This window comes from Lactuca virosa, chromosome 3 (assembly GCF_052849685.1).
Source record: "Lactuca virosa cultivar CGN04683 chromosome 3, Lactuca_virosa_CGN04683_v6, whole genome shotgun sequence".
NCBI lineage: Eukaryota > Viridiplantae > Streptophyta > Magnoliopsida > Asterales > Asteraceae > Lactuca > Lactuca virosa.
This window is the reverse complement of record NC_136428.1, coordinates 93242729-93256161: the sequence shown is the minus strand read 5'-3', so window position 1 is coordinate 93256161 and position 13433 is coordinate 93242729. Positions and strand designations below refer to the sequence as shown.

The 13433-nt window shown below is 31.6% G+C and overlaps 1 protein-coding gene across 8 annotated transcripts; it reads left to right on the top strand.

Moving 5' to 3' along the window:
• Positions 1-8433: 8433 nt before the first annotated feature.
• LOC145166203 (ubiquitin carboxyl-terminal hydrolase 17-like) lies at positions 8434-11597 on the top strand. Of its 8 annotated transcripts, none has more exons than XM_079085144.1 (10): positions 8434-8808; positions 8994-9219; positions 9329-9449; positions 9544-9701; positions 9773-9857; positions 9956-10028; positions 10143-10283; positions 10657-10714; positions 10941-11077; positions 11247-11597. In XM_079085144.1, the coding sequence occupies exons 4-6, from the start codon at positions 9553-9555 to the stop codon at positions 9995-9997; spliced, it is 276 nt and encodes a 91-aa protein (XP_078941270.1). In that variant the 5' UTR covers positions 8434-8808; positions 8994-9219; positions 9329-9449; positions 9544-9552; the 3' UTR covers positions 9998-10028; positions 10143-10283; positions 10657-10714; positions 10941-11077; positions 11247-11597. The 8 variants fall into 8 exon arrangements, with proteins under 8 accessions (XP_078941270.1, XP_078941275.1, XP_078941274.1 ...); XM_079085149.1 differs by having other exon boundaries at positions 8920-9219; positions 9544-9686; XM_079085148.1 differs by having other exon boundaries at positions 8920-9219; positions 10941-11004; positions 11410-11597.
• Positions 11598-13433: the final 1836 nt, after the last annotated feature.

Sequence of the window (13433 nt, the reverse complement as noted above, 5' to 3'; positions counted from 1 at the left end):
ATTTACAAGTCGGTTGTGCATTTGTGTTACGTAAACGCATCAGTAACATGATGTTATAAAACGTAACGCCATGCATGATTTGGTGAGTAAAAGATGCAAGCATATAATTTAAAGTTTATTCGTTCCTTTTGCCCTAACAGGAAAAGTAATATCTTTGTGCCCCTCAGTGATTTGGTGTTGACATTATAGTGTTGGGCCTAGCCAGGACTGAATTGATGTGTTCAATTAGTAGTCTACTGAGGTCATCACAAATCAGGAAATTAGGAAACAGAATTTTGGACAAGAGATTGATCGTAATCCATGTCTCATGTCCATACGATATCTTGAAGAATAGAGGAATATTTAATCACTTATCTTAGGGCCGATGTCTGATCATATCAGAGTCTGACAGTTGCTTTGGAAAGCATACTTTGTTGTTTGATTTAGAAGTTATACTTGCAATTGTAGTTATAGAATTATCCAAGTGAGAGACTGTTAGATTAGGTATCCAAACCAATAACTAAATTGGTATATACTTGTATTAAAAACAAAGTCCTTTTGGGTTGCCATCAAAATAGTAATTGACTAGAATGACTTTTGGAGAAAGAGAGAGAGAGAGAGAGAGAGAGAGAGAGAGAGAGAGAGAGAGAGAGAGAGATAGAGAGAGACAGAGACAGAGACAGAGAGAGAGAAAGAGACTGATTTATTGATTTATTATACGATTAATAAATGGCAATACATGGTTTGGTAATATATTATGAAATTAATATATTAATTAGAAATAGTATTATTTAATTAATAATTAATCATAAATTAATTTAAATTAATTTTGGGATTAATTGGATTAATTAAAAGTGCAACGGCCTAAGGTGTAATTGTTCAATAGTTGAACAAGAGAAGAATTTTAGAGGGTTCCTAGGGTTGGCCGAAATTTGGGAGCCTCCTTAGGGTTTCTAGAATTTTCCATGTGGATAATATGGATTATAAGAAAACTAGATAAAGTCATATTTAAAATAATATTGATTTATTTTAAATTATGGTCATCTAAGGTTTTCCTATCAGCTATAAATAGGATCTTAGCACTATGATTTTCGACCACCATTGATACCAAAGGAATAGCTTAAAATCTCATCCCCTCTCCTCTCTCCTCAAGTGTTCTTATTGCTAGCGTTTGGGTACAAACCATCAGAGGCATTAGATTTCTGGTGCTTGCTTTCTAAGAGCTTCTTGAAGAAGGATTTGGTTGATTATTTACAATAATAATCAAAAGGTATATAAACCCTAATACCTTGTAATTTTTTATTATAGTAGGGTTCCTTTAGGGTTCTTGATGTTCATAGATTGTTGCAATCAATAGAGAAAACTTAAATCCAAATAGACTACATGTGAACTTAAGGGTTATGTTTTTCTGTCACATGTTTTAATTATAACCTATAAAACCCATCAATTTTACCATGGAAAATCCCCTTGGCCCCACCACTGTCAATTTCTCTCACTAGTTATCTTCATTGACACCGTCTACCTTTATCCCCCACCTCTCTCGATCTAGAAACCCAAACTGAACAATTATGGCACCTGTACACATCCTTCTCCTGCGAACTTCACCACCATCGTCCCTCTCTCTATCTTCATCAAGAAACCCCAAAACATATTGGTAGATTCGATGAAACTTGTATCTAAAAGGTGGGATTTGTGCATTTTGGGCATTTGATTGTACCGTGGTGGCTAAAAAGAGGGTAAAATCGAAAATTACGCTTTAAAAGTATTAACTTGCTCTTTCCTTAAGAGTTTTTTTAATCTTTGGCTATCCATCCTTTTCTTGCCATCTTCATATGTATTGAATGCAACTGTCATTGTTTGTATCATAATGGTTACCACTTTAGCATGTTGTTTTTTGTGCGTATTTTTTTGGCAAGGGAAGAATTAGTTAGATAGAAGCATATTGGTCGCAATTTGGCTACCAACGTTTATAAATGACACTTTTTTTCTTAGACCAAAACATGAGAAGCTTTGTTTTTTTAAATGACCATTTTACTCTTGCAAATTTGTTCATTTTATGTTTTTAATTATGTGTTTTTATGTTCAGTGTCGATTCTATGAATGTCTATTGTGAGTGTGTATGTGTTGTTGGTGTTTGTATGTGAAGATTATAAGTTTTACTTGGATGGACAAATTTTGAATCCATCCCGGAGGTAGAAATCAAAATACATTGCATAAGTTGTCATATCAGGTTTTGAATCCATTATATAAGTTGTATAAAAATCAGACTTTGAATCCATTCTGGAGGACAGATTTTGAATCAATTATATAGTTTCCATGTTCTTTTGTTGTGAGTATATGGGTTTGTGGAAGTAGCACGCTACTTTTGTGGGTGGGTGTGTGTGTTTGTTTATATAAATTGTAAGATAATATTAAGAGCATCTCAAACCCACTCCTATTTTCCATTATTTCCCCCATTTCTCCCTCCATTCCTCTCCAACCCTGCCCCATTTTGGTGTTATACTATTCATTTAGCCCAAAATGGGGATGAACTTTGACTTGTCGGTTTTAGTCCCTCTTTTTATATATTTATACATTTCTAGTTTATTTTTATCTAATAATTATAATTTAAATGTAATATTTAATACTTATAACATTGTGTTATATATTAAATTATATTAATTAATTATAAATATAAAGTTTGTTTTTTGTTTATCAAATTCATATTAAAATTTAAATACATATTGAAATTTTAAAACACGATAACGTATTTTAGAAAAGCTTATAATTAAGTGTTATAAATATAATCTTATTTATTTAATATTATTGTAATGAAAAAAATATGAATTATCTATTTGTTAAAACCAAATTAATAGAAGGGGTGTGTTTGACAATTTATATAAGTTAGAAGAAAGGAATATATTTTTTTGGGGTAAAAATGGGGTAAAAATAGAATAAGGTTGGAGATGAAATACTATTTATCCTATTTTTTTCCTCTATTTTTTTGAGAAAAAAATGAAAGTGGATAGGAAATGGTCTAACGAAAATGTTTTGTGTGTGAAGGTTTGCAACTGAAGCTGCAATAATGATACTTGGAACTCATGAAATGATGAGACTTGAGAATGTTGAAAGTCAAGATTATTATTTATTTAATGGAAGGTTATTGATAAAACTTCATGTGGTTGTAATTGTATTTTGGTTTTTGTTTATTTGGAATTTTTGAATGATACTTGAAACTCATGAAATGATCAGACTTGAGAATGTTGAAAGTCAAGATTATTATTTATTTAATGGAAGGTTATTGATAAAACTTCATGTGGTTGTAATTGTATTTTGGTTTTTGTTTATTTGGAATTTTTGGTGAGATTGATAGTTATAATGTAAATACCATTTGAACTTTATCGTGTTCTATTCTATTTTAATTATACATGTCTTTAACTTTATGGTCTAAAAGTTTCATTAAAAATCAGGTTAGGTTTTTATTTATGTAATGACCATATTTGTTTTTGATATAAAAAACCGAGTAGTATATTTTTCATCCATGTGTATGTATCAAACAAACAATGATTTTTTCAGTTTTTATTTTTTAAGCAAATAATATTTGCTCCTTCTGAAATAAGTTATAGGTGTGCAATCCCTCCGGATGTTTTCAAATCTAGATCTTTGATTCTTTATGATTTTTTAATGACAAAACTTCAAAAATGGTCCCTGTGGTTTTCGAAAATCTGAAGTTTAGTCTCTAATTTTTAAAAACCTCATAGATGGTCCCTGTGATTTCAAAATTTTTAACAAATGGTCATTTTCGCTAACTCCGTTAGCTTTTGGCTGTTAAGTGAATGACATTTCTGTCTTTTCACCACTACGGGGACCATTTATGAAGTTTTGCCTTATTTGAAAAAAAAAACAAAAAAATATAATTATTTAATATTAAAGGGTCCCACCCTCTCTCTCTCTCTCTCTCTCACTTTCTCTCTCTCTGTGTGTGTGTGTGTGTGTGTGTGTCACACCCCGAACCAGGATGACGGAAACGTCCGGGGGTGGATAACTTTCATGTATTGTATCATAACAGTTGAATAATAGTAAAGAAAGCAAACATGATCATCATATATATAATTGGAAAAGTTACATCATTATAAAGATTACATGTTTCAAAAGCCAATTACAATATAATGACAAAAGACTTGTTTGGCGCCTTAGCACCCCATCCTCAAAAGCTGGTGGTTACCTGTTTTACTGGTTTTCTGAGAATACAAGTTGTTTGAAAAAAAATGTCAACAATTAAGTTGATGAGTTCATAAGAGTTTATATGAAAATAGTAAGCCTTTCCATGAAAAGTTATCGTGTTTGTTTCCAGAAAATCCTATATTTTCCGTAGAAATGAGTTGTAGTCTTAAAAGTTCCCAAACCTAAATGTACTAGTGCTTTCTGTACTTAACGTAGTAATAAGTAGTTTTATTTATGCATAAAACCATTTGAAGAAAACTGTTTTTGCATATAGTGTACGTATAGTCGTTTCCCATGTGAGTTTTCATAACCGTGTTTTTAAGATGCAGTGCATGCCTCGTCGTTCTTTAGGCGCCGAGTTATTTATGACATTTGTCACTCATAACCTGCCGGTCTGACTATAGCTAGTAGTCAGGGTGTGAGATCATCAGTCCCGTATAGATCTATACACAAGTATCACGCTCTCGTATCGGAGATTCTGGTTATAAATACAGGACTTTCTGTATACCTCAGTTAGGTACGATGAAGACAGCGTCTCATAAATTTATTTAATGAGTGTACGTGTTTTTGCAATAAAAACGGTTGTAATTGACGTTATCCCATATTTCCAGGATAACGTCGAAAATGTCGTAAAACGACAATATATGTATTTTATATCGTTTTTACCCTTTTCTCAACTGGTTACAAAGGGGTAAGGTTTCGTAAACTATATTTGTAAAGTTTCGATAAAATGGACGTTTTGTATTTGATATATATATATATATATATATATATATATATATATATATATATATATATATATATATATATATATATATATATATATATATATATATATATATATATTTGTACAAATAATGTAATGATTATCAAAATGTTGTTCATGAAATCACACGCGATTGATAGTAAAACCATTTCGTGTATATATATATATATATATATATATATATATATATATATATATATATATATATATATATATATATATATATATATTGTACAAATAATGTAATGATTATCAAAATCTTGTTCATGAAATCACACGCGATTGATAGTAAAACCATTTCGTATATTTAACGCTTTTCGTAAAATAGTATAGTAATGTATTTAAAATGTTCGTGTTATAACGAAAATATTATTGTGTGTTACTTGTACCCCCCCCCCCCCCCTTAAAACATAGAAAAAGTCTTAAAAATGTAGGGATATGAACTCACCTTGTGTGTAGTCGCGATTTAGATAACGATAATAGAAACAGTGACTCTCGATTTAGAACACGAAACGATAGCCGTATCCTAATGTTTAAACACATGTTAATGTGTGAATATTTGATATTAATCATAAGATTGTGGTGATAATATTAGGATTCTATAGGAAGCTTACCCAGGCTTAAATCAATCTTGAAGCAAAAGGTCTCCTGGAGTAATTTGTATCTTGTAAATGGAAGGAAATGAGTTTGATACTTTGAGAGAGAAATGAGGATGTTTTTGTTTACTAGATGTGTGAAATGTGACAAATGATTTCTATTATGTATCTTATATATGAAGGAAAAGATAAGAGGTTGATGGGAGGTTTACATTGGTAAGTGGGATTATCACATTGGGAAGCTGAATTAGGATAAGATATGAAGATATTTAAGGAGTTTATTGTTTATTTGAAGGTGTTTGCGGCCAAAATGAAGAGTTTACTGCCAATTGAAGAGGTTTGCGGTCATAATGTATAAAGAGTAAAGGGTTTTTGGCCTTATGGTCAAAGAGTAAAGGGTTTTCGGCCTTATGGTCAAAGAGTAAAGGGTATTCGGTCCTAGGTGATTTAATGAAGTTGTTTACGGTCATAGCTTATCCCATGAAGGAGTTTTCGGTCCTATATGGCCGAAAAATCAAGGGTAGTGGCTTAGAATTGGACAACACTCAAACAATGTGATTCCTTTGACCCTTGTTGAACTTTTTGACTCCTAATTGTATTAGTTTGTTTTCACATGGTTATATATATATATATATATATATATATATATATATATATATATAACTTAAACAAACATGGATATCAATTTATATTAACATATATAAACATGCCCTCAAGGCTAAGGGCGATTAAACGTGACAAGGTTACAATGTGTTTCTCACTTATACATGGTACATCTTTTGACAGGGTTTGGCTCTAAGTTTGCCGGTTATCACTCTCTCTCTCTCACACACACACGCGCACTCTCTCTCTCTCTCAAACAAGAAGCAAGCCCATCCAACCCCTTCGGCTATGGAAACAAACATCTTGGCCAAAACGGTGATTTTAGTTGTGTTGAATATCTTCTTCTCTACGCCAAACTCGAACATGATCACAAAAATCCAACCCTCTCCATTTTTGAAGAACACCCAGAAAAATTCCAGTACGAATACATTAAAAATATGTGTAATCTTCGAGCTCATTTTTCTCTATCTATGTATGGTCTAAAATGTTGGTTTAATGTGTTTTTGCAAATATCTGGTGAATTATTACATGACAGCAGTGAAGAAGATGGCTTGTGACATTCTTGAATTCTCAACAGATAAATTGAAATTGCAACCACGAAACGTATTTATCAAATTGTTAATGGATGAACAAAGCGACTCTGTTTTCAGGTTGAATTACTATCTACCATGCCCAAAGCTTCAAGAACACAAACCGATAGGAAGGAAACTGATTGAATTTGGAGAACACACATACCCACAAATCATTTTGGTTTTGCGATTCAATAACAGTTCTGATCTTGAAATTTCATTGAGAGATAGGAGTTGGATGTTTGTTCCTCCTGATTCAAACTCCTGTGCCCCATCAGCTTCTTCCTCAGTTTACTTGGAGATATTATCCCAACCTAAATGGATTGAAAACCCACGACAAAAGAGAACCCCCACAAATGTGGATTGAACGGGAAGACAAACTGATTCCACAAAATACAAAAGATTTGTAAGGGGAATCCGAGTGATGAACAAAAATCAGAAACGGATTGGAATATAAAAATGAACAGGGGGAGCTGCTACTGATTTCATTGACTACATTTGCAGCATAGTAAATTAGCGAGAAGAACAGTAAAAGTTTACCTGAAGCTTGTGAATCCTGTCGTACTTTACAATCCCTTGGTTTGTGTTGTCTAAAATGAGATCCAAATGATCACCATCAGTGATAGGCTCCATTTCCACAAACGCAGGTCTTGATACGTCCCAAAAGGCTTCGACTTTACATTTCACGTTTTCTTAGATTGTTCGGTTTTTCTTCAATCGTAGCCAAACCCACAAGTTTTTATCGGATTTGAACAACACTCGTTGCTCCAATTTGGTTGATGTGGTTGTTGCTGGTCTCTGTGTGGGATTTCTCTGCAGAGAAGATGAAAGAACATTTGGGGATAAAAAAAAATTATTATTATTATTTTAATATACAATTTCACTATTACAAGCAGCAAATGTTGAGGATTAATGTGTTGGAGAAGCAACATTTAATGAGAGAGAGGGGAGGGGAAGACCCTTTAATATTATATATATATATATATATATATATATATAGATATATATATATATATATATATATATATATATATATATATATATAATGAGAGAGAGGGGAGGGGAAGACCCTTTAATATTATATATATATATATATATATATATATATATATATATTAAATAAGGCAAAACTTCATAAATGGTCTCTTTGGTAGTAAAAGACAGAAATATCCTTCACTTAACGGCCAAAAGCTAATGGAGTTAGCGAAAATGACTATTTGTTAAAAGTTTTAAAACCATAGGGACCATCTATGAGGTTTTTAAAAACTAGTGACTAAACTTTAGATTTTCGGAAACCATAGGGTCCATTTTTGAAGTTTTGTCTTTTTTAAATATAGATTTCTTTTTAAATATTTTGTTGGATTATGTGTTTTCTTTTAGCAGAGATGATTCTAAACTTCAAAGAAACTTTAAAGTAATTTTGAATATGTTTGTTAACATATAAACTAAAAAAAATCTTAGATAAATATTTAAAGTAATTCAAAAATTTTGTATTAATTTTTTATTTCATTTCTCGAAAGAATAACTGGATAAAAAATATATTTTTATTATAAATGATAAAACATTTAAAAAGTGTGGTCCCTTAAAGCAATGCGAACTTTTTATGATTTGTTATTATATATATATATATATATATATATATATATATATATATATATATACTAATTTACAAGTGCCTGATGAACAGGACTTGCTTCTCATTGGTGGGGAATTTTTTTTTTTGTTGTTTTTTGTTTTATCCTTTGGATCATTGTTAACCGTTTTTTAATTTTAATTTTTTTTTTTTTTGTTGATATATGGAAGTGTCTACAAATACAAATACACGTGTTACAGAAGCCAGTGGAAAAGGAGATTAGTGTCCACCTACTCAATGTCCACCGACTCAATAAGCATCCGTCCATATACCTTCTTCTGTATCTCTCTACGTCTACTACTCACCTTCCCCACCTTGGTTTGATCCTCCACCGGCTTCCGTCTGAAGCAACTCCAGACCACCCTCTCCACCCTTCTAATTTGTCGTCTGAAGGACACAAACGAGAGAACGAAGCAATTAGATCTGCTCCGATTTCCCGATCGGTTTACCTAATCTCGGGTATATTCTTCGCATATGTCGACTCGATTTCCTTTTTCTAAATTTCTAGGGTTTTTCTGTTGCTTACCTGTTCAACATCATCACCGATTTCGTATTATAATTAAGATGCAGTTGGTTTCTTCGCTTACTTGATAAGCCCAAATAAAATCTAAATTGTCTGCTGCTTTCTCGAGTTGGATATACAGAGGTTTCACATTGAGATTGAAGTAAATCCTAGCAATCTTAGATGAGCAAGAAGGAATGATGGGGTCAAAGGCAGGCGCCTGTACTTCTCTTTCCCTTTCATGCTTTATCAGCGTCGACTTGCAAAGATCGATTATCAGAAATTCTGAAAAACGATGATCGATTGAAGGTCTTCCGGTGAAGCAATCTTGGCCATGGGAAAGAAGAAGATGCACATGAATTTTTAAGGTAAAGTGACTTATACTTTTGCATTTATGATTTATGCCATTTAAATTGTTGTAATAGTCTCTTAGTGAGTTGACTCGGTTGACTCAGTTATCAAGTGATGTTATTACAGGTATGCTATTGATACTTTGCAATCCGCCTGTCTTAAGGAAGCTGGAACAAAATCTTCCAACTCCTTAGAAGAAGAAACAACTCTAATCGGACTTACATTTGGTGGTTATCTAAGATCTAAGGTAACAATGTCTTTTATTAACTACTTCAAATCATCTTTATCTAAAACACAAGAAGCTTCTAATTTCTAAAGCTACTGTGGCTTTTAAATTGTAGATAAAGTGCATGAAATGTGGTGGAAAATCAGAGCGACATGAGCGGATGATGGATCTCACTGTTGAAATTGAAGGTGATATAGCAACTCTTGAAGAAGCTCTGGATAAATTTACATGCACTGAAGTACTAGATGGTGAAAAAAAGTACAAATGCAGCAGGTTTGTTCAAAATCTCTCATCTAATCTTACCTTAAAACTTTTTATTTATTTATTAACTTTTTAACTTACAGGTGTAAATCCTATGAGAAAGCCAAAAAGAAATTGACATTGTTGGAGGCGCCAAATGTGCTTACCATTGCATTAAAGCGATTTCAGGTATTTTTTTTTTAAATTTTTTTAATTTTTAATCAAAGATGCTACAATACATGAATAAATGAAAGTAAAAAGTAAAAGAACATTGCTGTTTGTTGCAGTCTGGTAATTTTTTTTTTCGCTGTGGTGTGAAGTTCATGTAACATGACCATTTTGCCCCTAAAATCACCTTTGGTAACACTTTTTTTTCCCCTTTGTTAACTTTAATGACCGTTTTACCCTTATATTCCAACAAACAGTTTTAACAATATTTCCACTGATATGATTTATTGTTTTTTTATTTGAAAGATGTTGGTCGGGTGCTCTGTTGGGGGTATGGTAGACATGGATCTAGACAACAGCAGAGTGTTCCCTCATTTATTGAGTCTCTAGCTGCTGAGAAAGCTGTCCATATTGCTTCTGGAGGTTCTTCATCAGCTGTTGTAACTGGTAATATATGTCTCCTTTGAAACAAGTTTAGTTGTTGTTCTTTTTTTACTTTTATCAACTCCTACAAGGATAAAATCGTCATCCTTATTTAACTAATATTAACACCTTACAATATTTTTAAGTAGTAAAATTAGCTATTTACCTTTTTTTAATAATCACCTATGATGATTTTAGTTTATTGAACTTTTGGAGTTTGAACTATACCAAGAGGCTAAATAACAACAGTCTAAGAGGACCAATTCCACAAGTGTTGGCTAACTTGACCCAACTCACATTTGCGTAATCTCTTTAATAAAAAACTTTAAACCTTAATCTTTCGAGTCAAATGCCTTTTCATTTGGTTGAATTTACTGAAATAACCTTCCATTTACAGGGACTTATCCTTTAGCATTTGGAACAAGCCAGTGGTGTTTTTGCTTGCTACTTTTCAGGTATGGATTTGTTTTTTGGTGGAGGATACGGCACAACATCAAGTATTCTTTGATATAAACAGTTAGCATTAAAATATCCAATTACCTGTTATAATGGTAAATACTTATATAATAGAGTTTACATTATATGATGTGCTCACATAACTGTAAGCTTCTCATGCATATAGATCTCTGACCGGATAAAGTGTTTTTTTTTACATAAGATATTTTTCTGTTTCTTTTCTAGACTGAACTAACCATTTCAAATGAGGGAACTGAAGGACAATTACTTTTTCAAAGAGTAGATAAAGGTTTGGCTTAATTTCGTAGATGAGGTTAATGGATTTGATTTTGGCAAATGGTGACAGTGCTTGCTGATAAAAAGTAATGTAACTACATTACTTCATCTTTAATTTATTCATAATGCTTTAATATTTATCCAATCTCTTTGACATTCGACTTAACATAAAATTCTAAAGGCAATGGTATTAAACAAAATGACCAAGTGTGATGCGTTCTAAACTTTTTCATATGAACATTCATTTTTTTGTAGGTTGCAACTAAAATGAATTATTTGACCATGTGATAGCACTGCCATTGTAATTGCCCTTGAAGGAAAAATGATCAGATTTGGATTGTTGGCTGTAGCATTTACAGCTTATTTCCAGGTGGCACCTTCAAATGACAGTATTTTTTGTGTTTTGTACTCTTTATAGGTTGAACAATATACTATGATTGATTCATCATTAGGACCACCGACTGAGGTGAGGAAAACTGCCTTGGTTGTGATTAAAATTGTGATAATATTGTTAAAGAGTTTGAAAGAATTGTAATCTATCACATTTTTGTTTAAAAAGAAATAGAATGAAATCCAATTCAATCCCGCAAAGCGGGTTCTTCCCTAGTTATATATTAATTTTAATTAACATTAAAATTTTGAATATGACGTAATACCCATGTAATTAAGTTAAAGTTTTGAAAATTTTATATTTTTCTAATATTTACTTATTTAGTTATTCTATAAAATATTATGGATGACAAATATTACTTATTACCATCGGTTTACATAATAAAGTTCAATACAAGTCATAACAAATATATTAATATTTAGAGTAAATGTTAATATATTTATTTATTTATTTTTATTTTTTGAACCGACAAATATAATATACTCCTAAAGCTAACATCTAATTTCACCTATGTGACTTAGGACTTGAACCATCGACTTCAAAGAGAAAGGATACCACCTGATATCGCTGGGCTAGAAGCTCTTTGGTATATTATAATAGAATTAAAATAATGGAAATTATTTTTAATCAGTGTCGAGAAACATATATTGGAATTTGTTATTTAGAAGTAATTAGATGTTAAGATCTTTTTTTTAAACGGTAAATTTAATATATTCCTTAAATTCACTTATATTCACAACAGGACTTGAACCCTCAACCTCAATGAGGAAGGGTAACACCGAATACCATTGGGTTAAAAACCTTTTGGTAAAATAAGCATTTATATTAATCCCAAAAACTTATTCACGCATGCAAAAAATATTTGTATTCTCACTAAGAATTCATAATTTTCAGATAGAAAAAATATATTTTTAACCTAAAACCACAACATATTTTTAGGGTAGGTCTTAAATTTTTTTCAAGGTAGGTCCTAAAATAATTACCATATAAATTGTAAATACAATTGAAATTTTACCATATAAATTGAAATTTTTTTTAAAGGTAGATCCTAAAAAAATTATCATATTAATTGTAAATAAAATTGAAATTTTAGGTGGGTCATGACCCATCTTTGATGTTATTAGAACTTCTCCAACTACATAACACAAAAATACTGATTATTTAACATCAAAATAGTGATTCAACTCCAATCAACATTTAAAATGGTGTTTTTTTAGAGGCTTCTATATTTGTCATGTTGGGAATATACCAAACAAGTTAAGCACTTCGAACAAAACGATTAACGATTTCGGTAACACTCGCGGAATAAAAACTACTGAAAAATTGCAAACGAAACTGAACACGATATTTAACGTGGTTCGGTCTAATCTTACCTACATCCACGGGCGAACGAGAGATAGGAGATTTTATTAACACCAATGAAATTACAATCATACAATGCTAAAATCTGCACTTGTAATCTGATCACTGACTGTAAGATATCACTCGTAATTTTTGGCTGCCAAAAATTAAGGCTCTGCACAAAAAATTAATAACTCACTAATTTATCTATGTATCTACTCTCTATGATGTTATGGTTAAAGTGTATCTAACAAATGAAGAGAAAATGAATATTTATAGTCTTTGAGCCGTAACCTTCTTCTTCAATTCACACACATATACGTATATGTTGCTGCAAATTATGATTTGTGTGTCTCATGCATTTGATGCATCACATGCCTATTACATATTCTTGACTTTGAAGCTACGTACCAGTTTCCAATTTCCCCAGTAGCACACTTTTCATTAGAAAGTACTCCAAGTCTTCACACATGAACCAATTAATTGTAAAGTTACAATATTGGCCCTTGAACTTTGTCATTTATGGCTTCACTAGCCCAACATGGCCTTCATATTTGGTGTTAAAAGAAATATAACACAAAAATGATGTTAAATTTGAAGGTTGGTTGGAGTATTATTGACCTGTAAAACACAAAAATGATGATAAATGAAGGATGGTTGAAGTTGTTATTAGCCTTGCCAACTAGAACACTTGAATGATTTGTTGAGAC